Raw genomic sequence first — 22,659 nt, 5'->3', positions numbered from 1 at the left:
CTGCTACCGTAGCGGTCGCACGGTTCTAGACTGTAGCGCCTAGAACCGCTCGGCCACCCCGGCCGGCAGGTACTTGTTGTTTCTACAGTACAGATGTTTGTTATTATCTTATTATTAAGCAACAAACAGCTCTTGGACCCAAAGTTTCTCCAGGTTAAGTTACTACTTGTTTCTACTCAAGATTTTGTGATCTTATTATTCCATATAATTATGTCGTCCTGCAGTTGTAGCTAGATGGCCTATGTACACAAGGATGTCCCATTTTTGGCGTTTTAGAATACATTTCAGTTAAACAATTAACTCTCCATTTTCTGCACTGTGGTCTATATAGTGGCGCTAACTGCCGCTTCTCGTTTTGTTTGTGTTGTAGTGTCTCGATATAGATCAGTTGCATATTTTCACACCAGTTAGTGTCGCGAATGTTAGACTGTGGTTCGGAGTGTGATATTGGTTCGGTGGTTACACGCTCACGCGCATATGTGTGTGTTTGCGTGTGTGTGCGTGTTTGTCAGTGGTGCGGCCAGTTCTGAGACAAGAGGGAAATTTTGAGTGGAGCAAATCGTAAATGAAAGTATTTTTTAAGTGCGTGTAGTAGAGAGATTAAGAGGATCTCACCAAGAAAATAGAGGTTATTCACTGAAGAGCCAAAGAAACTGATACCCCTGCCTAATATCGTGTAAGGCTCCCGCGAGCACGCAGGAGTGCCGCAACACGACGTGACATGGACTCGACTAATGTCTGCAGTAGTTCTGGAGGGAATTGACACCATGGATCCTGCAGGGCTGTCCATAAATCCGTACGAGTACGAGGGGGTGGAGATCTCTTCTGAACAGTACGTTGCAAGGCACACCAGGTATGCTCGATGATGTTCATGTCTGGGTAGTCTGGTGGCCAGCGAAAGTGTTTAAACACAGAAGAGTGTTCCTGGAGCCACTCTGTAACATTCTGAACGTGTGGGGTGTTGCATCGTCCTGCTAGAATTGCTGAAGTTCGTCGGAATGCATAATGGACATGAATGGATGCAGGTGATCAGACAGGATTCTTACGTACGTGTCACCTGCAGGAGTCGTATCTAGACTTATCAGAGGCCCTTTTTTAACCCAACTGCACACGCCCTATACCATTACAGAGCCTCCACCAGCTTGAACAGTCCCCTGCTGACATGCAGGGTCCACGGATTCATGAGGTTGTCTCCATACCCGTACACGTCCATTCGCTCTATACAATCTGAAAAGAGACTCGTCCGACCATGTTTTCAGTCATCAACAGTCCAATGTCGGTGTTGACGGGCCCAGGCGAGGATTAGAGCTTTGTGTTGTGCAGTCTTCAAGGGTACACGAGTGAGCTTCCGGCTCCGAAAGCCCATATCGATGATGTTTCGTTAAATGGTTCGCACACTGACACTTGTTGATGGCCCAGCATTGAACTCTGCGGCGATTTGCGGAAGAGTTACACTTCTGTCACGTGAAACGATTCAGTTCAGTCGTCGTTGGTCCCGTTCTTGCAGGATCTTTTTCCCGTCGCAGCGGTGTCGGAGATTTGATGTTTTACAGGATTTCTGATATTCACGATACACTCGTGAAATGATTGTACGGTAAAATCCCCATTTCATCGCTACCTCGGAGATGCTGTGTCCCATCGCTCGTGCGTCGACTATAACAACACGTTCAAACTCTCTTAAATCGTGAGAACCTGCCATTGTAGCAGCAGTAACCGATCTAACAACTGCACCAGACGGTTGTTGTCTTATATAGGCGTTTCCGACCGCAGCGCCGTATTCTGCCTGTTTACGTATCTCTGTATTTGAATACGAATGCCTATACCAGTTTCTTTGGCGCTTCAGTGTAACTAAGGAAATAAAACCATTCCATTGAACTTTCACTGGAATAAATTCCAGCAAAGAGAGGAAAGGTTTAGAAACCTAATGTTAAATGTGTTTGCCAAGTTAACAGTTCGCTCAAATTTCGGGTAAAATTTATGTTGGAAAGTGTATTCGACAAATTTGATTTCTTTGGGGTATATTGGATTCACTGTACTACCAAAACTGTAGTCATTCGAGTAACTGCCAAGTAAGCATGGGGTTGAAGGAGCATTTGCAGCCTTGTAAGTAAAGTGCCTCGGGGCTGCGGCTTGCAGGGAACGCCGAGAATAGTATGGGTATTCTCTGCAGAATTCCGAAAGGTCGTGCTCCCAATTTGCTAGCAGAGCTGGAAATTTACGACACCAAAGAAGCAAGAGCCTGGAAGAGAGCTTAAAAGGACAAAATGATTTTGTGGCCAATACCTGCTTTATTTTGTTTCACAGTGTCTTGCACTAATTGTCTGCCAGCAGGTCTGACCGAGCGGTTCTAGGCGCTTCAGTCCGGAACCGCGCTGCTGCTGCGGTCGCAGGTTCGATTTCTGCCTCGGGCATGGTTCAAATGGTTCAAATGGCTCTGAGCACTATGGGACTTAACATCTATGGTCATCAGTCCTCTAGAACTTAGAACTACTTAAACCTAACTAACCTAAGGACATCACACAACACCCAGTCATCACGAGGCAGAGAAAATCCCTGACCCCGCCGGGAATCGAACCCGGGAACCCGGGCGCGGGAAGCGAGAACGCTACCGCACGACCACGAGCTGCGGACTCGGGCATGGATGTGTGTGATGTCTTTAGGTTAGTTAGGTTTAGGTAGTTCTAAGTCTAGGGACTGATGACCTCAGATGTTAAGACCCATAGTGGTTAGAGCCATTTGAACCATTTTGAACTAATCGTCTAACGCCTCTACTGATATTACCTCGTACAAAGTGCATATATGCTTTATTTTTTTATTGTGCTCGTGTGACCCCCATTTTTGACTGTGGCTTCTGTGTGTTTACAATGTACTCTATCTAACCGAAAATATCTGGACGCTTATTAGTAGATATTAATATCTGTGACGGCTTCAACTCTGCTAGGTACCCTTTGAGCGAAATGTATGAGTATCTGTGTAGGAATGTCAGCTCATTCTTCGTCAAGACCGACACCAGAGATGGTAGTGTTGTCTACTGAGTTTCCTTTGGCGGGAAACCGGAGCACCGCATATATTCATAGCGCTTGCAGAATATCCTCGGAGACACTGAACAAAAGCACGGTGAGTCGTTGCGCGACGTGTCTGTCATCATCGCAACAAGGTCGCTTAAACCTGTTCGAGCGCCCGAGTGCCGGACGGCAATACACAGCCGTGACTCTTGCAGTATTGGAACGTGCGGACACTCTCATTCGATGCGATCGTCGAATTACAGTCAACACCTCGCTGCACAGTTGGACGTCTCTGTTGATAGGGCTCACACACTCGTCCACCAGTTGGAATACTCAGAGGTGTGTGCCATCTGGGTTCCTCGCCGCTTAACAGAAGATCATAAAGAGGAACGAAGAACCATCTGCGTGGAATTGCTTGTTCGTAACGATGCCGATAGTGACAGTTTTTTTCGAAAATCGTCACAGGCGATGAGACAAGGCTCCTCACTAAGAACCAGAAACGAAACGGCAGTTCTTGGAATGGCGCCACAACACCTCACATCGGAAGAAGACGTTCATAACCTCATCCTGAGTCGGGGAAGTCACGGGGACGTTCCTCTGGAACTCAGAAGGGGTTGTACTGTTCAGCGTTCTCCCTCATGGTGCAACGATCAACTCTGAAGTGTGTTGTGCTATCGTCAGGAAATTGAAGAAATGACTTCAGTGTGTTCGTAGCCACAAAAATGCAAACGAATCCATGCTAACACAAGGCCTCACACAAGTCTGCGCACCTGAGAGGAGCTCACAGAACTTCATTCGATTGTTCTTCCTCAACCACCCCACAGCCCGGATCTCGCAGCTTCCGACTTCGATGTGTTTGGCCCAATGAAGGATGCGCTCCTTGGGAAGCAATACGTGGATGATGGGGAGGCCATTGATGCAGCAAGGGGTCGACCACTAGAGCCGTACCATGCGGGCATACAGGGCCTCTCAGTAAGGTGTAGAAGTCCATCGCATTGACCGGATATTACGAGGGCCGTTCAGAAAGTAACCTCCGGTTGATTTAAAAAAATACACCAAGTTAAATAAAAATATTTTAGTATATACATCTTACAACTACATCTTTGCACTATTTTTCTACATAGTCTCCATAGCGATTGAGGCACTTGTCGTATCTCTTCACAAGCTTTGAAATTCCTTCTGCATAAAAATCACCCGCTTGTGCCTGGAGCCAGCCTGTGACCGCATCTTTGAGCTCTTCGTCGTCATCAAACCGCTGTGACCCGAGCCATTTCTTCAAATGCATGAAGAGGTGATAATCACTTGGCGCCAGGTCTGGGCTGTAAGGTGGATGGTTGATAACGTCCCACTTGAAGGACTCAAGAAGGGCCGTTGTTCTGTGAGCAGAGTGAGGACGGGCGTTATCGTGCAAAAAAACGATACCGGAAGTCAGCATACCACGGCGTTTGTTCTGTATAGCCCGTCGTAACTTTTTTATTGTTTCACAGTACACGTCTTGATTAATGGTCGTACCACGTTCCATGAATTCAACCAACAACACCCCTTTGGCATCCCAAAACACCGTTGCCATCAGTTTTCTGGCAGAAAAATCTTGCGAACCTTTTCTTGGTTTGGTAGGCGAATTTGAATGTGCCCACATCTTTGATTGTTCTTTTGTCTCAGGGTTCACGTACTTAATCCAGGTTTCGTCACCGGTCACGGTTCTGTTTAACAATGGTTCTCCTTCGTCCTCATAACGTGACAGAAAGTCTAATGCAGAGGCCATTCTTTGAGTTTTGTGGTGGTCGGTAAGAATTTTGGGCACCCATCGTGCACAGAACTTACGGTAACCCAATCTTGCTGTCACTATCTCGTACAAGAGAGTCTTAGAAATCTGTGGAAAACCAGTAGACAACTCCGACATTGAGAAACGTCGATTTTCACGAACTTTTGCATCAACTGTCTGAACGAGTTCGTCAGTCACCAATGATGGTCTACCACTCCTCTCTTCATCATGAACGTTTTCTCGTCCACTTTTAAATAAACGTACCCACTCACGGACAACTCCTTCACTCATAACTCTCGGTCCGTACACGGCACAAAGCTCACGATGAATAGCTGCTGCAGAATATCCTTTGGCTGTAAAAAACCTTATGACAGCACGCACTTCACATTTGGCGGGGTTTTCTATTGCAGCACACATTTCAAACTGCCACAAAAACTAAACTAGCGCAGGTACGACGTTCACTCGACCACGGCTTGATGCCGACTGACCTGTTGAGTGCGTGAACGCACAGATGGCGTCGCTACTCCCCCCACAACCCGCACTGTGACCAATCGGAGGTTACTTTCTGAACCACCCTCGTATATTGAAACATGAGGTTTAGTAGGCTAAAGAGTGGGGAATAATATGGCGTATTGGATTCCTGAATGAAACCAACCCGCTTTCAGAAAGAAAAAGTGCTGTATTACATATTGAACACCCGAGCTATCCACTTGTCAAAACAGATCACACAGAAAGTGTGACGAATTCAAGTGTTAAATTCTCTGGTCACCTAATTTCTCGTAATGGCGACTTACCTCGGCCTACACGTTTCTCAACTCTCGGCGTGTGAAATGTATTTTGTTTTTGTTTCCTGTTTATCGGAGGAACCTTCTTTCTTGAAGACAATATTATCGAAAGGGAAGAGGAGGTAGATGAAAAGGAGATGGTAGATACGATACGGAGAGGAGAATTCGACAGAACACTGAAAAGACGTAAGTTGCAACAAGGCACTTGGAGTAGACGACATTCCCACGTAATTATCGATATCATTGGGACAACATGCCGTGAAAAAAACTATCCCACGTGTTCTGCCACACATATGAGAGAGAGGCGAAATAACCACAGACATGAAGAAGAAGCAAATAATTCCAATTCAAAGAAGAAAGGTGCTGAAAGGCGTGAATATTACTCAACCGTGAGTTTAGGAACATGGTTTAAATGGCTCTAAGCACTATGGGACTTAACATCTGAGGTCATCAGTCCCCTAGACTTAAAACTACTTAAACCTAACTAACCTAAGGACATCACACACATCCATGCCCGAGGCAGGATCGAACCTCCGACCGTAGCACGAGCGGAACATGGTTTCACTCACGAAAATTATTTACAGACGAATGAAAAGAGTAGCGTGAGCCAGCAACGAGGAGTATCAGTTTGAGCCAAAGAGAAATGTGGCAACACGTAAGTAAACCTAATGCTAAGACTTATCTTAGAGTGAAGAAACGCAGGCCTACGTTTATAGCATTAGTGGATATAGGGAAACCTTTTTACACTTTGAACTGGAATACACCTATTAATATTCTGAAGGTAGCACCGATAAAACGCAGGGAGTGAAAGATTATATAGGAGGGGTGTTCAATAAATAATGAACACACTCTCTTTCTGGAAACGGGTTGGTCTTATTCGGGATTCCAATATATTATTCCCCACGCTTTTGGGTACAAAAACTTATTTTTCAACATACTCTTCGTTCAGTACGACAGCCTTAAGCCATCTTAGTGGGAGGGCCTCTATGCCCGCATGGTACCACTCTACTGGTCGACGTCGGAACCAACGCCTTGCTACACCAGTAACCTCCACATCATCCATGTACTGCTTCCCTTCATTGGGCCAAACAGATGGAAGTCGGAAGGCGCGAGATCGGGGTTGTAGGGTGGATCAGGAAGAACAGTCACATAAGTTCACCATCATGCACCTCACACCACTGTATCACGATTCTGAGTTTACGACACGAACAGTTACCCTGCTGGGGCATCGGGAAAGGCATCAAGCATTAAGTGATGCAGATGGTCCCCTTCAATGTTCACGTAGTCCACAGCCGTCCGAGTGCCTTCGATAACTGCCACAGGTCCCAGTGAAGCACGGGTCAATCTGCACCATAGCATAATACTGACCCATTGGCCTCCATCCATGGTGCGTTGCATGTTTCGAACAGTCGTTCACCTGACGGCGTATCCAGATACGACCACCGGCTGGTGTAGCAACAGACCAGATTCTCCCGAACAGAGGACACGTTTCCATTGATTCGTTGTTCAGTCCCGATGATACTGGGTCCACTGCAATCGTGGATCGCTGAATGGGTGGATTTAGAGCTGTTGGGCGCTAAATAGCTTGGTCATCAGCGCCCTAGCTCAAGATCGTTGGACTGTGTTGTGAGTAGTCACTGTTATTAAAACGAAAAGGAAAGGCCATAAATCAACAGCCACGGTCACAAAAATGTGACACACATTCTCCAGTATATCTGTTCATTCCATTGTCATATGTTAGCAACATTAATAAAACAGTGGATGGCATAAAGGTGGCTGGATGATCGTGGAACTGATAGGATGAACCAACCACCCAAAAACACCTTCCGATTAAATTGGGTAGGAGTTCTAATGGTGCACAAAATGTCAACAGTTTTCTTGCTGTTGTCCCGTCATCGCCTACAACTGAGGGTACGTCCATGAGCAGACCAAAGGTTATTCTCCTATTAGACTTCAAAACACACGACGTTAAAACAAAATGTACAGCGAATGTGACGCCACAAATACTGCTTTTTGGAGGATATTCATGCCACAAGAGATAAACATGGATCATTGGGCAGTGTCCGATACGAATGCAAATGAAGACCACTTTGTCTCTTTTTTGTGTTCGGAAAGATATTCACCTTGGTCGAATAGTTGATTCGATCGAATGCAGCTTGTTGTTGGCCATTTTCACACTCAGCCGTCACTCTCTTTGTTACCCATACCCACGACACGTCAGCCTGTGGGGGGGGGGGGGGCGTTAAGGTCGACTGCTGTAGTGATTTCCTGGCAGACTGCTTTAGGTGCTCTGTCAGCTTCTTCACCGCCGTCGTAAGTGACGATGCGTTGGGTCAACATAATAACATGTAGAGGTCAGCTGCTGTAGAGCCCCATGTTTAACACTGGACGGTGTTCTCCGAAACACTTATGACTGCATTGTAGTCTCGACCATCAGACCTGCCGAAGACCGCCGCCTATCCTGCTTTACAAATCGGGCGACCTCCGACCCTCCACTTTCTGTGATGAGGCATGGACCCCCAAGACTTTGTCGCCTTCAAGAGGTTTCACTGTCCTTCAACCACTTCCCACAGACGCTCACGATAGGCGCACACGAACAACCGCTTCGCCGTTCTTGATGTTCAAGTTCCAGGTGCCGGGTCACAACAATCTGCCCTTTGTCAAAGTCGCTTCTGTCAGTGGATTTTCTCATTTTCGGCCAGTATCGTTGCCAGAATGACTGTCTATTCGTCTCTGCTCTGTTTACATACTTTCCTTGCCCATAGAGTGTGAGCTGCGCCACCAGGCGGCCTTTAGTCTCGCTGTGGGCAGTGCTGATAGAGTTCTGGGTCATACGTTTACGAACGTTTATTGAGGCAAGGTATAGAATCGCTATAAAAAGTCGCATTCTCAAGTCTTTGGCAGTAACGTCATATGGCCTTATTTTATAAGGAACTACGTAATAGCAGTGCCTGCGTTATTAGCAAGTGTGATACGAAGTTCCTTCGGACGTGTATGCATCGTACTTCTTAATAACATGAGCACTGCTTTTTAGTATTTATTCGCCAATACTAAGCCTTCGATTTTCAGTAAATATGCCCTTCCTGGACAGGAATATGTACTGATGAGCCAAAACATTATGACCGCCTGCTTAATAGCTTGTTTGTCCGTCTTTGGAGGGAAATACATCACTGATCCTACGTTTCAGGGACCAGACAGGTTGTTGGTAGGTTTGTGGAGGTATGTGGTATTAGATGTTTACGCACAGGTAATGTAATTCGCGTAAATAAAGAGCCGCTGGTTTGGGTACGAGGTGGTAGCGCGATATATCGATCCAGATGGATTGTTGTTGTTGTTGTGGTCTTCAGTCCTGAGACTGGTTTGATGCAGCTCTCCATGCTACTCTATCCTGTGCAAGCTCCTTCATCTCCCAGTATCTACTGCAACCAACATCCTTCTGAATCTGCTTAGTGTATTCATCTCTTGGTCTCCCTCTACGATTTTTACCCTCCACGCTGCCCTCCAATGCTAAATTTGTGATCCCTTGATGCCTCAGAACATGTCTTACCAACCGATCCCTTCTTCTAGTCAAGTTGTGCCACAAACTTCTCTTCTCCCCAATCCTATTCAATACCTCCTCATTAGTTACGTGATCTACCCACCTTATCTTCAGCATTCCTCTGTAGCACCACATTTCGAAAGCTTCTATTCTCTTCTTGTCCAAACTGGTTATCGTCCATGTTTCACTTCCATACATGGCTACACTCCATACAAATACTTTCAGAAACGACTTCCTGACACTTAAATCTATACTCGATGTTAACAAATTTCTCTTCTTCAGAAACGATTTCCTTGCCATTGCCAGTCTACATTTTATATCCTCTCTACTTCGACCATCATCAGTTATTTTGCTCCCTAAATAGCAAAACTCCTTTAGTACTTTAAGTGTCTCATTTCCTAATCTAATCCCCTCAGCATCACCCGATTTAATTTGACTACATTTCATTATCCTCGTTTTGCTTTTGTTGATGTTCATCTTATATCCTCCTTTCAAGACACTGTCCATTCCGTTCAACTGCTCTTCCAAGTCCTTTGCTGTCTCTGACAGAATTACAATGTCATCGGCGAACCTCAAAGTTTTTACTTCTTCTCCATGAATTTTAATACCTACTCCGAATTTTTCTTTTGTTTCCTTTACTACTTGCTCAATATACAGATTGAATAACATCGGGGAGAGGCTACAACCCTGTCTCACTCCTTTCCCAACCACTGCTTCCCTTTCATGCCCCTCGACTCTTATAACTGCAATCTGGTTTCTGTACACATTGTAAATAGCCTTTCGCTCTGGATGATGATGTTTAATTTGTGGGCACTCAACTGCATGGTCATCAGCGCCCGTACAAAGGCCCAGTTTTTATACAGTCTAAGTTTTTTGCACAGTCCAATCTAGCCACTGTCACGAATGATGAAGATAATGATGAAATGATGAGGACAACGCAAACACCCAGTCCCTAACCTGGCCGGGAATCGAACCCAGGATCCCGTGATCCAGAGGCACCAATGCTAGCCACTAGCCCACGAGCTGTGGACCAACCGAGATGGGTTTAATAGGATTGGCATCAGACGAATTTAGCCGAGACATCAACATGGGTTCACTATGATGTTCATCAAACGACTGTAGCAGGGTTCCGGCCCGAGACACAGACGGTTGCGCTGAATGTGGCATCGCCGTCGGGGAAGACATCAAGCATGAAGGGGTGCGGGTGGTCTGCAGCTGTCAGCCTGTCTTCAGTTAATACCACAGGTCCTATGCAAGCGCAGAAGAATGTCTTCCATAGCATAATACTGCTCCCAGCAGCCCACGTCCGTGGCGCGCTGCACGTTTCATGCCGCCGATCACCTCAATGACGGCGTTTCTGAAGACGACCAGCGACCTAATGTAACAAACGTGTGACCCACCCTAACAGCCGACACGTTTCCATTGATCGGTGGTCGAATCCCGATGGTCCAGTGCCCACAGTCGTCGTATCTGACGATGTCGTTTGGTCAACGTGTGAATACCTAGAGGTGGTCCGCTGCTGAGCTCCATGATCAACAGTGTACAATAAACGGTACGATCCAAAACACTTGTGCATGCACTAGTATTGTGCTCTTTCAGCAGAGATGCTCACATCACGAGCTATCCAATTTTACAGAGCAGACAAGCCTCCGAACACCAAGTTTTGTGAAGGGTCGTGAATGTCCAACCATCGGTGGTCGAATCCCGATGGTCCAGTGCCCTCAGTCGTCGTATCTGACGATGTCGTTTGGTCAACGTGTGAACACCTAGAGGTGGTCCGCTGCTGAGCTCCATGATCAACAGTGTACAATAAACGGTACGATCCAAAACACTTGTGCATGCACTAGTATTGTGCTCTTTCAGCAGAGATGCTCACATCACGAGCTATCCAATTTTACAGAGCAGACAAGCCTCCGAACACCAAGTTTTGTGAAGGGTCGTGAATGTCCAACCATTTAGCCGCTACCTCTCTCCATAAATTCTCACGGCAGTAGAGAATTTCGCCCTTCTCGAAATACTAGTTCACAGGCTCTGCTTGATAATAATCTGCACTTTGTGAAGGTAGCATAGCTCAGTGGATTTTCCCAATTTATAGCCCAAATCTTCACTAGGGTCATACACCGTCTGTGTCTGCTTCGCCTACATACTTTGTTTACCACGCCACGTGCCCTCAGTGCCACTGGGCAGCATCCAAAGTCGCGCTGGGCAGTGGACGTAATGTTTTCGCTGATCAGTATACGCAACGTGCGAGTGCAGGTTGTGACATATGGACGACGACGTACGGAAGTTTGGATCTGGCAGTGATACGCGTGGCGTAAAGCGGGAAATCCATGTTCGAGAGCCCGTCCGGCACACACTTTCACTGTCGTCATTCTAATATACAGGCGATGGTGGTTCATATTCGCAGTTGCGAATACAATTCCTACGCTACTTGCTACACCAAGAAAAAAGGCAGAAGATAAACTGGTATTCATTGGATAAATATACAGGGTGATTCAAAAAGAATACCACAACTTTAAAAATGTGTATTTAATGAAAGAAACATAATATAACCTTCTGTTATACATCATTACAAAGAGTATTTAAAAAGGTTTTTTTTCACTCAAAAACAAGTTCAGAGATGTTCAATATGGCCCCCTCCAGACACACGAGCAATATCAACCCGATACTCCAACTCGTTCCACACTCTCTGTAGCATATCAGGCGTAACAGTTTGGATAGCTGCTGTTATTTCTCGTTTCAAATCATCCATGGTGGCTGGGAGAGGTGGCCGAAACACCATATCCTTAACATACCCCCATAAGAAAAAATCGCAGGGGGTAAGATCAGGGATTCTTGGAGGCCAGTGATGAAGTGCTCTGTCACGGGCTGCCTGGCGGCCGATCCATCGCCTCGGGTAGTTGACGTTCAGGTTTCATAACTAACCTTTTTCGTAGGACTCTCCATACAGTTGATTGTGGAATTTTCAGCTCTCTGCTAGCTCTGCAAGTCGATTTTCCTGGGCTGCGAACAAATGCTTGCTGGATGCGTGCTACATTTTCATCACTCGTTCTCGGCCGTCCAGAACTTTTCCCTTTGCACAAACACCCATTCTCTGTAAACGGTTTATACCAACGTTTAATACACCACCTATCAGGAGGTTTAACACCATACTTCGTTCGAAATGCACGCTGAACAACTATCGTCGATTCACTTCTGCCGTACTCAATAACACAAAAAGCTTTCTGTTGAGCGGTCGCCATCTTAGCATCAACTGACGCTGACGCCTAGTCAACAGCGCCTCAAGCGAACAAATGTACAACTAAATGAAACTTTATAGCTCCCTTAATTCGCCGACAGATAGTGCTTAGCTCTGCCTTTTGTCGTTGCAGAGTTTTAAATTCCTAAAGTTGTGGTATTCTTTTTGAATCACCCTGTATTATGCTAGAAATGACATGTGATTACATTTTCCCGCAGTTTGGGTGCATAGATTCTGACAAATCAGTACCCAGAACAACCACCTCTGGCCGTAATAACGGTCTCGATACGCCTGGGCATTGAGTCAAACAGAGCTTGGATGGCGTGTACAGGTACAGCCCAAGCAGCTTCAACACGATACCACAGTTCATCAAGAGTAGTGACCGGCATATTGTGACGAGCCAGTTGCTCGGTCACCATTGACCAGACGTTTTCAGTTGGTGAGAGATCTGGAGAATGCACTGGCCAGGACAGCATTCGAACATTTTCTGTATCCAGAAAGGCCCGTACAGCACCTGCAAATTGCGGTCGTGCATTATCCTGCTGAAATGTACGGTTCCGCAAGAATCGAATGAAGGGTAGAGCCACGGGTCGTAACACATCTGAAATGTAATGTCCACTGTTCAAAGTGCCGTCAATGAGAACAACAGGTGACCGAGATGTGTAACCAATGGCACCCCATACCATCACGCCGGATGATACGCCAGTATGGCGATGACGAATACACGCTTCCAATGTGCGTTCACCGCGATGTCGCCAAACACGGATGTGACCATCATGATACTGTAAACAGAACCTGGATGCATCCGAAAAGCCGGCCTGTGTGGCCGTGCGATTCTAGGCGCTTCAGTCTGGAACCGCGTGACCACTACGGTCGCAGGTTCGAATCCTGCCTCGGGCATGGATGTGCTTGATGTCCTTAGGTTAGTTAGGTTTAAGTAGTTCTAAGTTCTAGGGGACTGATGACCACAGATGTTATGTCCCATAGTGCTCAGAGCCATTTGAACCATCAGAAATCATCCGAAAAAATGGCGTTTTGCCATTCGTGCACCCAGGTTCGTCGTTGACTACACCATCGCAGGCACTCCTGTCTGTGATGCAGCGTCAAGGGTAACCGCAGCCATGGTCTCCGAACTGATAGTCCATGCTGCTGCAAACGTCGTCGAACTGTTCGTGCAGATGGTTGTTGTCTTGCAAACGTCCCCATCTGTTGTCTCAGGGATCGAGACGTCGCTGCACGATCCGTTACAGCCATGAGGATAAGATGCCTGTCATCTCGACTGCTAGTGATACGAGGCCGTTGGAATCCAGCACGGCGTTCCGTATTACCCGCCTGAACCCACCGATTCCATATTCTGCTAACAGTCATTGGATGTCGACCAACGCGAGCAGCAATGTCGCGATACGATAAACCGCAATCGCAATAGGCTACAATCCGACTTTTATCAAAGTCGGAAACATGATGGTACACATTTATCCTCCTTACACAACAGGCATCACAAGAACGTTTCACCAGGCAACGCCGTTCAACTGCTGTTTGTGTATGAGAAATCGGCTGGAAACTGTCGTCATGTCAGCACGTTGTAGGTGTCGGCTCCGGCGCCAACCTTGTGTGAATGCTCTGAGAAGCTAATCATTTGCCTATCACAGCATCTTCTTCCTGTCGGTTAAATTTCGCGTCTGTAGCACGTCATCTTCGTGGTGTAGTAATTTTAATGGCCAGTAGTGTATATAATAAGGGACTGTTGCAACATATTGTCCTTATCACTTTTGAAAACGGGAGAGTTTGTGCTACCACCGAAGGGCCCAACTGCGTTGCTGGACCTTATTGTAGTTCATCGTAAGCTAGGCAGGAAAATTGTCATTTAGAGTTCCCTCATAACGGGGTCATCCCTGATAGGAGAAAGATGAAGAAGGAAAAAGGCTGTGTCATTTTTTAAGGAACCGTTCAAGCATTCGCCTTAATCGAATTAAGGAAACCATAGAAAACCTACGAGGTAGCATCGATAAGCACCAGTAATTTCTTGTGTGCGCAAATGGTCACCAGCAGACTAAAATACCGCTAGGCGTCTCCCCCATACATCTTCCCTGAACCAGAGCGGTTAGCGACTGCAACCTGAGTGGTCTGGTTGGTATTGGTGAGTTTATTTCCAATGTGCTGTTTAAGTGAGCTTGCGGTTTGCAATGTCTCACTTGAAAGAATAGCGTGTCTGTGTCAAAACTCGTGTTAAACTGTCGATGTAAGCTTTTTCAGAAAACGCTTTAGCTCAGACACAGACTTGAGGACAGATATAAGGTTTAAAAAACGAGCGAACATTGCTTTGTGATGATCGTTCTGGTCGCCCGTCGACTGGCGTAAATGTGCAGGAAGTGACGGATCTGATTCTGCAGGTTCGTAGACACACCGTCCGAGACCTCTGCGACACGTTGGGGATGGCGGATGTGAAAGTATTCTGTCAGAAGAGTTGAACATGGGAAGGATAGCGGCGAAATTTTGGCCACAACTGTTTCAAGATGATCAGAAGAACTCAAACAACTGCTTCCAGACAATACAGGCTTTCTTTCACAGATTGTCACTAGTTTCAACGATTAGGTTTATGAGTGCGATCCTGAAACTAAGCAATCATCGTCGCAATGGAGGAGTCATTCTTTACCCAAAAATGTTCGACAAGTCATGAGTTGTTTTCAGTCGTTGTTGGTCGGCTTTTTTGACGGTTCATAAAGAAGTTGTTCCCCCTCGTCGAGCAGTCAATAAAGCGTTCTATCACTATGTTGCAAGACGTTTGATGCGGGACGCGAGGAGGAAACGACGACGGAAGTGACGTGCGAAAAGCTGGGTGCTCCACCATGGCAATGCACAACTGCATACACTGAACATTACTGAGGAACTTCTGAATAAAAACAAGATGTCAAATGTTCCTCACCCCCTCTTTTCACCACACTAAGCTCGTAATGGGTTCTTACTCTTTCCCCGCGATCGAAATCAAACCGAAGAGACGCAGGTTTGATACAGCAGAGGAGATTCGGGCGTAAACGCGGACGGAGCTTAACTTCTTAACAAAGAGAGACTTGCAGGACGCAGTTCATATGGGACAGAAACGTTGGGGCGGTTGTATTCGCTTCCAAGGGGACTACTTCGAAGGTGATGGTACAGAGTAAGATGTAGGTAAGACGTAATAATTTTAAATAACGTATCGTTGTTGTGGTCTTCATTCCGAACGCTGCTTTGGTGGAGCTCTCCGTCCTACTCTATCCTGTGCGAGCCTCTTCTTCTCTAAATAACGCCTGCAACCTACATTGACTAGATTCATTTGAACCTGCTTACAGCATTTAACATTGGTCTCTACCTACACTCACTCCTTACCCACTCACCCCGTTGCACACACATACACACTTTCTTCCATTACGAAACTGGCGATTCCTTGATACCACTAGTTGTGTCCTACCACCTGATCGCTTATTTTAGCCAAGTTATGTCATAAATTTCTTTTTTCCCCTAATTCGAGACAGTAGTTCCTCTAACCATCTACTCTTCAGCGTTCTTCTGCAGCACCATATATCAAAAAATTTGATTCTATTCCTGTATGAATTGATTATCGCCCACGTTTCACTTCTTTACCAATCTGCGCTGTGTACAAATACCACCAGAAAAGGCTTCCCAACATTTATATGTATTTTAGATGTTAACAGATTTGTCTTTTTCAGAAACGCTTTTCTTGCTATTGCAGTCTGCATTTTTAAATCATCTCTACTTCGCTGTATACAGGGAGGAGAAAAATAGTGTCATGAAATTTTAGCCATGGACATCTGATGCCAGTAGGAACCAAAATTACTAATGTTGTGTATGTCGACAACGCACCGTTTCTAACTACAGAAACTTGGCACCAGGCACTCCGATTGGCGGCGGGATTGTCCTGTTGCCGAATGCTCTGGACAACGCATGACTGTGAATGCTTTGCCTGCCGGAGATTGCGATGTATACCAGGCGGCCCTTACGCTCCGTAGTAGCGCACCAGGCTTGCACTCTGGGGGGAATCAGCCGGGGTCTCGAAACGTCCATTGTAGTTTCATGATAAGACGTACCGGGAACAAACTCGTCAACAGCTATTAGTCTTTTACAAATTGAGTCGGCCGTGAAAAGGGCCTTTTTGTAGCTAGGACATCATTTACTTAAAGCAGGTGCTGGAACTGGCGACCGTCTGACGCGACACAAACTTGGTAACGACGAACGGTGTTTTTTCGAACTCTTTCAAGGATTCCCGGCATTACCCTGATGTGATTGGCGGCATGTTGAATTTGATCCATTAATTACTCTTCGTTTCTAGGTGGTTCGCGTCCAGGAGGGAGAACTAGAAACTTGAAGAATCCCCACAGGAAAAAGTCCGGTGGCGTGAGGTCTGGTGATCGCGGGGGCCATGTCCTACGAGCACCTCTGCTAATTGCCCGGCTGTCGAAGAGTTCATCTAAATATCCGCGCACTTCACGACATGTGTGGACGCCCCATCGTGCTCCAACTACATGCATAGCCGTATGTCCAGGGGAACATCTTCCAGCAGGCCGGGTAGAGTTTCTTGCAAAAAGTGAAGACAATTTGCGCCGTTATTTCTACCCAAATGATGAGCAAAAATCATTCCTGGCGTCCGTGGATGTATCTGACGTGAGGATTTCCCCTTGCTCAGTAATGAACATTTCGAATGTTGTAAAGGCCATCCCGAAGGAAGGTGCACTCGTCGGTAAACAACACAATGGTGGGGAAGTCGGCATCTCGTGCAACAAGTCGCAGAAACCACTGGCAAAACCCTAGCTTGTGTTCATAGTCCGCCACAGGATTTAAGTCTCGGACGGGTGGAAACTAAATGGAAGCTGGCCGTCATCCCTCGGAACCTCCCAGACTAACTGATGGGTGACTCCCAAGTCGCGTCAACCGCTCGAGTGCTTGTCGGAGGTGCTTGCTCGAAGCGCTCGAGAACAGGCTCTTCAAATGCAGCATCCGTAGTGTTCGAGGTCTTCCAGCATCAACATGATATCCCGGTAACAAGCCTGTTTCGCCAAGTCGCCGGTGAATTACTGTAAACGCTTGTGGGTGTGGGTAGCGTCTTGCTGGGTACCGCTCCTCATACAACCGTCGAGCTCCATGCGCATTACCGTCAGCTAGTCCATACACAAAAACCACATCTCGTTGGTCTCGAATGAATAATGTGCCGCCATGCTTACTGTATGACTAAATCGTAGGTGACGTGCGTGTGCTCCGAATTCCTATGACGAGAGGTGGAGACAAAGAGCATGACCTATTCGACACGTGTGCGTATCACGTTGGGGCAGCGATGGAGCGAGGGAAGTTTGTATGTGTGAACAGCAACCATAGCGCTGCCCGTCAACTGATGAACGGCAACAGGGCAATCCCACAGCCAATCGGAGCGCGTGGCGCCAAGTTTCTGTAGTTCAAAAACGGTGCGTTGTCGACCTACACCACATTAGTAATTTTGCTCCCTACTGGTATCATCTACCCAGGGTTAAAATTTCGTGACAAGCTTTCTGTGCCCTGTATACGCAGATTGAAGTGACGAATGAAAATTTTACCAAGGCTGGGATTCGTACCCAAATCTCCTGCTCACTAGGCAGATGCGCTAACGACAGCTCCACCCTGGCACAGTGGTTTTTGACGAATGCACCGACTACCCTAGCATGCCCTCTTCCTCAATCCAGATTCCTATTCTCTACTCCCTTTGGGGGAATTCCAGACACCAATTCTTGAATCTGTATGGTTGGGTCAGGAAATCGAACTCTGCTTCTCCCGGAAGTGAGAAGTGCTGGTAATCCATTTGCGGTCCTTGGCAGTAGTCAGAATGGAATGCTAGTCTTTTGTATGGCAGCCACACACTCTGACCACTCAGCTACGGAAACAGCAGAGGCGCCTTGTCTTTAACAGCAATACAGAGAAGATACGAGTGTAGCTAGAGACAGCACCTGCGTGTGAACAGCGGCGACCACGATCAGCAGGTAGGCGGTGAGCGCCGCGGAGGTACCCTTGTCCATGGTGGCTGCTGCAGGTGATGGTCGCACAGAACGCTGGGGAAGAATATCGCTACGGGAGCTGCGTGCCTCCTTATGAGAAGACGGCGCGTCCTTGCCGCTGGAAAATGATAGACTACCGCCAGTAATTACACGTGGGGGGCGTGACTGGCCCTTGTAGGTCTCCTGTACTGCCGTGTGTGCTGGGAGGACGGCAGTGGAGGAAACGACCGTGACAAGATGGATGTCCGACATCAAGGGCCACGACAGAGCGAGCTGGCGCGCTGTTGAGGCTCTTGGCTCGCATTTGGGTGGACAACGGCTCAAGCTCATGTTTTTTTGTAAGTTATTTATGCAAAAAAAAAGGACTTCCTCAAGGATCAGTTCTAGCACCCTTGCTCTTCAACCTACACAGTGACATGCCTAACACTAGTAGCAAAACGTTTTGCCATGTCAGTGACCATGCAATAGTCTACGCTTGAGGAAGGAGAAAATGTCTAGAGACTTAGAAACTCTCGGTATTGATTACAAAGCATGGAGACTCAAATCAAACACAAACAAGGCAGAAATCTCCACTTTCAAACAGCAAACTATCAGCTCAGTGTGAATTTCTGTCGACACAGGATCAGACACAGTTACAGACCGAGTAGCTTGGTGTCACACTCGATCGGTCTATAATGTACAGAAGACACCTGGAATATACTAGCTTCAGGCTAAAGACACAACTTCAGAAGGAAACTGGCTGACACAACCAAGGGTGCTGAAGCATCCACTGGATGCAATGCAGCTTTGGCAATAATATACCCAGTTGCTGAGTACTATGTCCCAGTATGGCAACACAGTGCTTGTACAAGGAAACTGGACAGCCATCTGAATGAATCAATCAGCATTATTATAGGTGCACAAAAACCACATCAATGCCTTGGCTACACATAATAAGTAACATTACACCACCTGAACTGCAATGCCAACAATCCGCCAATCTAGCCCCGAACCTTACAATTCATACCATCTTAAATGACCCTCCTCCAGACAAATTGATGTGTTATACTGTGGGATAACGGAAGAAACAAGAAGTTTATTTAATATGTCAAGGGTTGTATCAACGACAGCCGCACTATGCCATTGAAATCATTCAATGGCGAAAGATGAAAATTTGTGCCAGACCGCGAGTCGAACTAGGATACCCCACTTTCCGTGAGCAGTCACCTTAATCGCTTTGGCTATCCGAGAATGCTTCACGTCGAGCCCAAATTCTCAACTTATTGCACACTCATAAGTTGCGTCCCTGCCCATTTTAACTAATTTTCTCGCAGCATTTCCTATATTCCCCCAAGAGGATTGGGCCCTATTGTGCCTCTGCACCGACGATATCACAGCAGTCAATCTTACAGTTGTTATACGTGTAACTTATGTGTGGTGTCGGTTCTGTCGGACATGTCCAACAGAGCAGACACCACACATTTACAGTGATCAGTCAAAACATTACGACCACCTACCTAATAGTCGCTATGTCCACCTTCGGCATGGACGCCGGCCGCAGTGGCCGTGCGATTCAAATGGTTCAAATGGCTCTGAGCACTATGGGACTTAACATCTGAGGTCATCAGTCCCCTAGAACTTAGAACTACTTAAACCTAACTAACCTAAGGACATCACATATATCCATGTCCGAGGCAGGATTCGAACCTGCGACCGTAGCGGTCGCGCGGTTCCGTACTGAAGCGCCTAGAAACGCTCGGCCACAATGGCCGGCGGCCGAGCTGTTCAAGGCGCTACAGTCTGGAACCGAGCGACCGCTACGCTCGCAGGTTCGAATCCTGCCTCGGACATGGATGTATGTGATGTCCTTAGGTTAGTTAGGTTTAAGTAGTTCTAAGTTCTAGGGGACTGATGACCTCACAAGGGAACCTCCCCATCGCACCCCCCTCAGATTTAGTTATAAGTTGGCACAGTGGATAGGCCTTGAAAAACTAAACATAGATCAATCGACAAAACAGGAAGAAGTTGTGTGGAACCGTGAAAAAAATTAGTAAAATATACAAACTGAGTAGTCCATGTGCAAGATAGGCAACATCAAGGAGACTCTGAGCTCAGGAGCGCCGTGGTCCCGTGGTTAGCGTGAGTAGCTACACAACGAGAGATCCTTGGTTCAAGTCTTCCCTCGACTGAGAATTTTACTTTCTTTATTTTCGCAAAGTTATGATCTGTCCGTTCGTTCATTGACGTCTCTGTTCACTGCAATAATTTTAGTGTCTGTGTTTTGCGACCGCACCGCAAAACCGTGCGATTAGTAGACGAAAGGGGAACCGAAAACATTTGATCGCAAGGTCATAGTTCAACCGATTCCTCCGCGGGAAAACACATCTGATATATTCTATACGACACTGGTGACGGAATGTGCGTCAATTGACAGGAATATTTTGTCGACCCACCGAACTTGTACACTTAGCGAATGGGTAAAAAGATTCTTCTACCTTGCCCGGTTTAGGTTTTCTTGTGGATGTGATAATCACTCCCAAAAAAGTGATGAAAACATAAGAGTTTGTCACATAAACTGAAAATGAAAAATTAAACTTTTCACTCCAGGGAAGACTTGAACCTAGGACCTCTCGTTCCGTAGCTGCTATCGCTAACCGTGGGACCACGGCGCGCTCCTTGACTCCGAGTGTCCTTGATGTTGCCCATCTTCGCATGGACTACTCAGTTTGTATACTTTACAAATTTTTTTCATAGTTCCACACAACTTCTTCCTGTTTCCTCGATTGATCTGTGTTCAGTTTTTCAAGACCTATCCACTGTGCCAACTTATAACTAAATCTGAAGGGGCTGCGATGGGGAGGTTCCCTTGTCAGATGTTAAGTCCCATAGTGCTCAGAGCCATATGAACTATTTTTTTTTTCGGCACGGACAACAGCGGCAGTACGTCGTGCCATGGAAAGAATGAGGCCTTGGCAGGTCGCTGGAGAGAGTTGGGACCACATTTACACACAGAAGTTCCCCAGTTCTCGTAAATCCCGGGGACGGGGGTAGGCGATGACCTCTGACGCCAATCACATCCCAGATGTGTTCGCTTGGGTTCAGATCTGCAGAGCTGAGGGGCCAGCACATCAATTGGAACTCGCCACTGTGTTCGTCGAATCACTCCATCACACTCCTGGCCTTGTGACATGGGGCATTATCTTATTGAGGAATGCTACTGCCGTCGGAAACAAGATCGTCATTAAGGGATACACGTGGTTTGCAACCAGTGTACGGTACTTCTTGGCCTTAATGGTGCCTTTCACGAGCTCCACTGTACTCATGGATGCCCATGTGAACGTTCCTTAGAGCATAATGGAGCCGCTCACAGCTTGTCCCCGTCCGGCAGGAGCTGTTCCCTACAATAACTTTATTATTTGAGATATTTTCACAATGCTTTGCACACACATACAAAAACTCAAAAAGTTTTTTTAGGCATTCACAAATGTTCGATATGTGCCCCTTTAGTGATTCGGCAGACATCAAGCCGATAATCAAGTTCCTTCCACACTCGGCGCAGCATGTCCCCATCGATGAGTTCGAAAGCATCGTTGATGCGAGCTCGCAGTTCTGGTACGTTTCTTGGTAGAGGAGGTTTAAACACTGAAACTTTCACATAACCCCACAGAAAGAAATCGCATGGGGTTAAGTCGGGAGAGCGTGGAGGCCATGACATGAACTGCTGATCATGATCTCCACCACGACCGATCCATCGGTTTTCCAATCTCCTGTTTAAGAAATGCCGAACATCATGATGGAAGTGCGGTGGAGCACCATCCTGTTGAAAGATGAAGTCGGCGCTGTAGGTCTCCAGTTGTGGCATGAGCCAATTTTCCAGCATGTCCAGATACACGTGTCCTGTAACGTTTTTTTCGCAGAAGAAAAAAGGGGCCGTAAACTTTAATCCGTGAGATTGCACAAAACATGAGAGGTGGCATGAGCCCCCTCTCATATTTCTATCTTACGATTCTCCTCTCTAGTTGCATGCGGTGGAGGGTTGCTTTTCCTTAACACGCGTACTTCCCACGCAGCGTCTCTCGTCACCCGGGTGGGCCGGTGACAGGCGGGCTCTGTGGAACTGGAGAGAGTTAAGCCGACGTGTGTGAGGCAGTCGAGTGAATGCTTTTCAGACGCCGACATTGTCAAGAGACACGCCCGCTGGGGTGTGAAGTAGCGGCTGGGCTAGAGGTTCCGTTACTTCAGAGAAACTTTGCGAAAACACTTTCTGGCGGGCTACCAGCGAGGCGTGGGAATGACTTGTGTACCCACGCAGTTGTGGCGGGAAAATTCCCGCAC

General features: G+C 46.8%; 1 protein-coding gene across 1 annotated transcript in view; it reads right to left on the bottom strand.

Moving 5' to 3' along the window:
- LOC126210215 (general odorant-binding protein 72-like) overlaps positions 1–18,408 on the bottom strand; it is an 87,320-nt gene extending 68,912 nt beyond the window's left edge. Inside the window, exon 1 of the mRNA XM_049939399.1 lies at positions 18,298–18,408. Within this exon, the coding sequence (XP_049795356.1) occupies positions 18,298–18,366 (69 nt within the window). The 5' untranslated portion in view covers positions 18,367–18,408. The remainder of the gene's footprint in view (positions 1–18,297) is intronic.
- Between the last annotated feature and the right edge of the window lie 4,251 nt (positions 18,409–22,659).

Source organism: Schistocerca nitens, chromosome 10 (genome assembly GCF_023898315.1).
Source record: "Schistocerca nitens isolate TAMUIC-IGC-003100 chromosome 10, iqSchNite1.1, whole genome shotgun sequence".
NCBI classification, from domain to species: Eukaryota; Metazoa; Arthropoda; class Insecta; order Orthoptera; family Acrididae; genus Schistocerca; species Schistocerca nitens.
The sequence above is the reverse complement of the archived record's forward strand: the minus strand, read 5'-3'. Positions and strand labels throughout refer to the sequence as shown.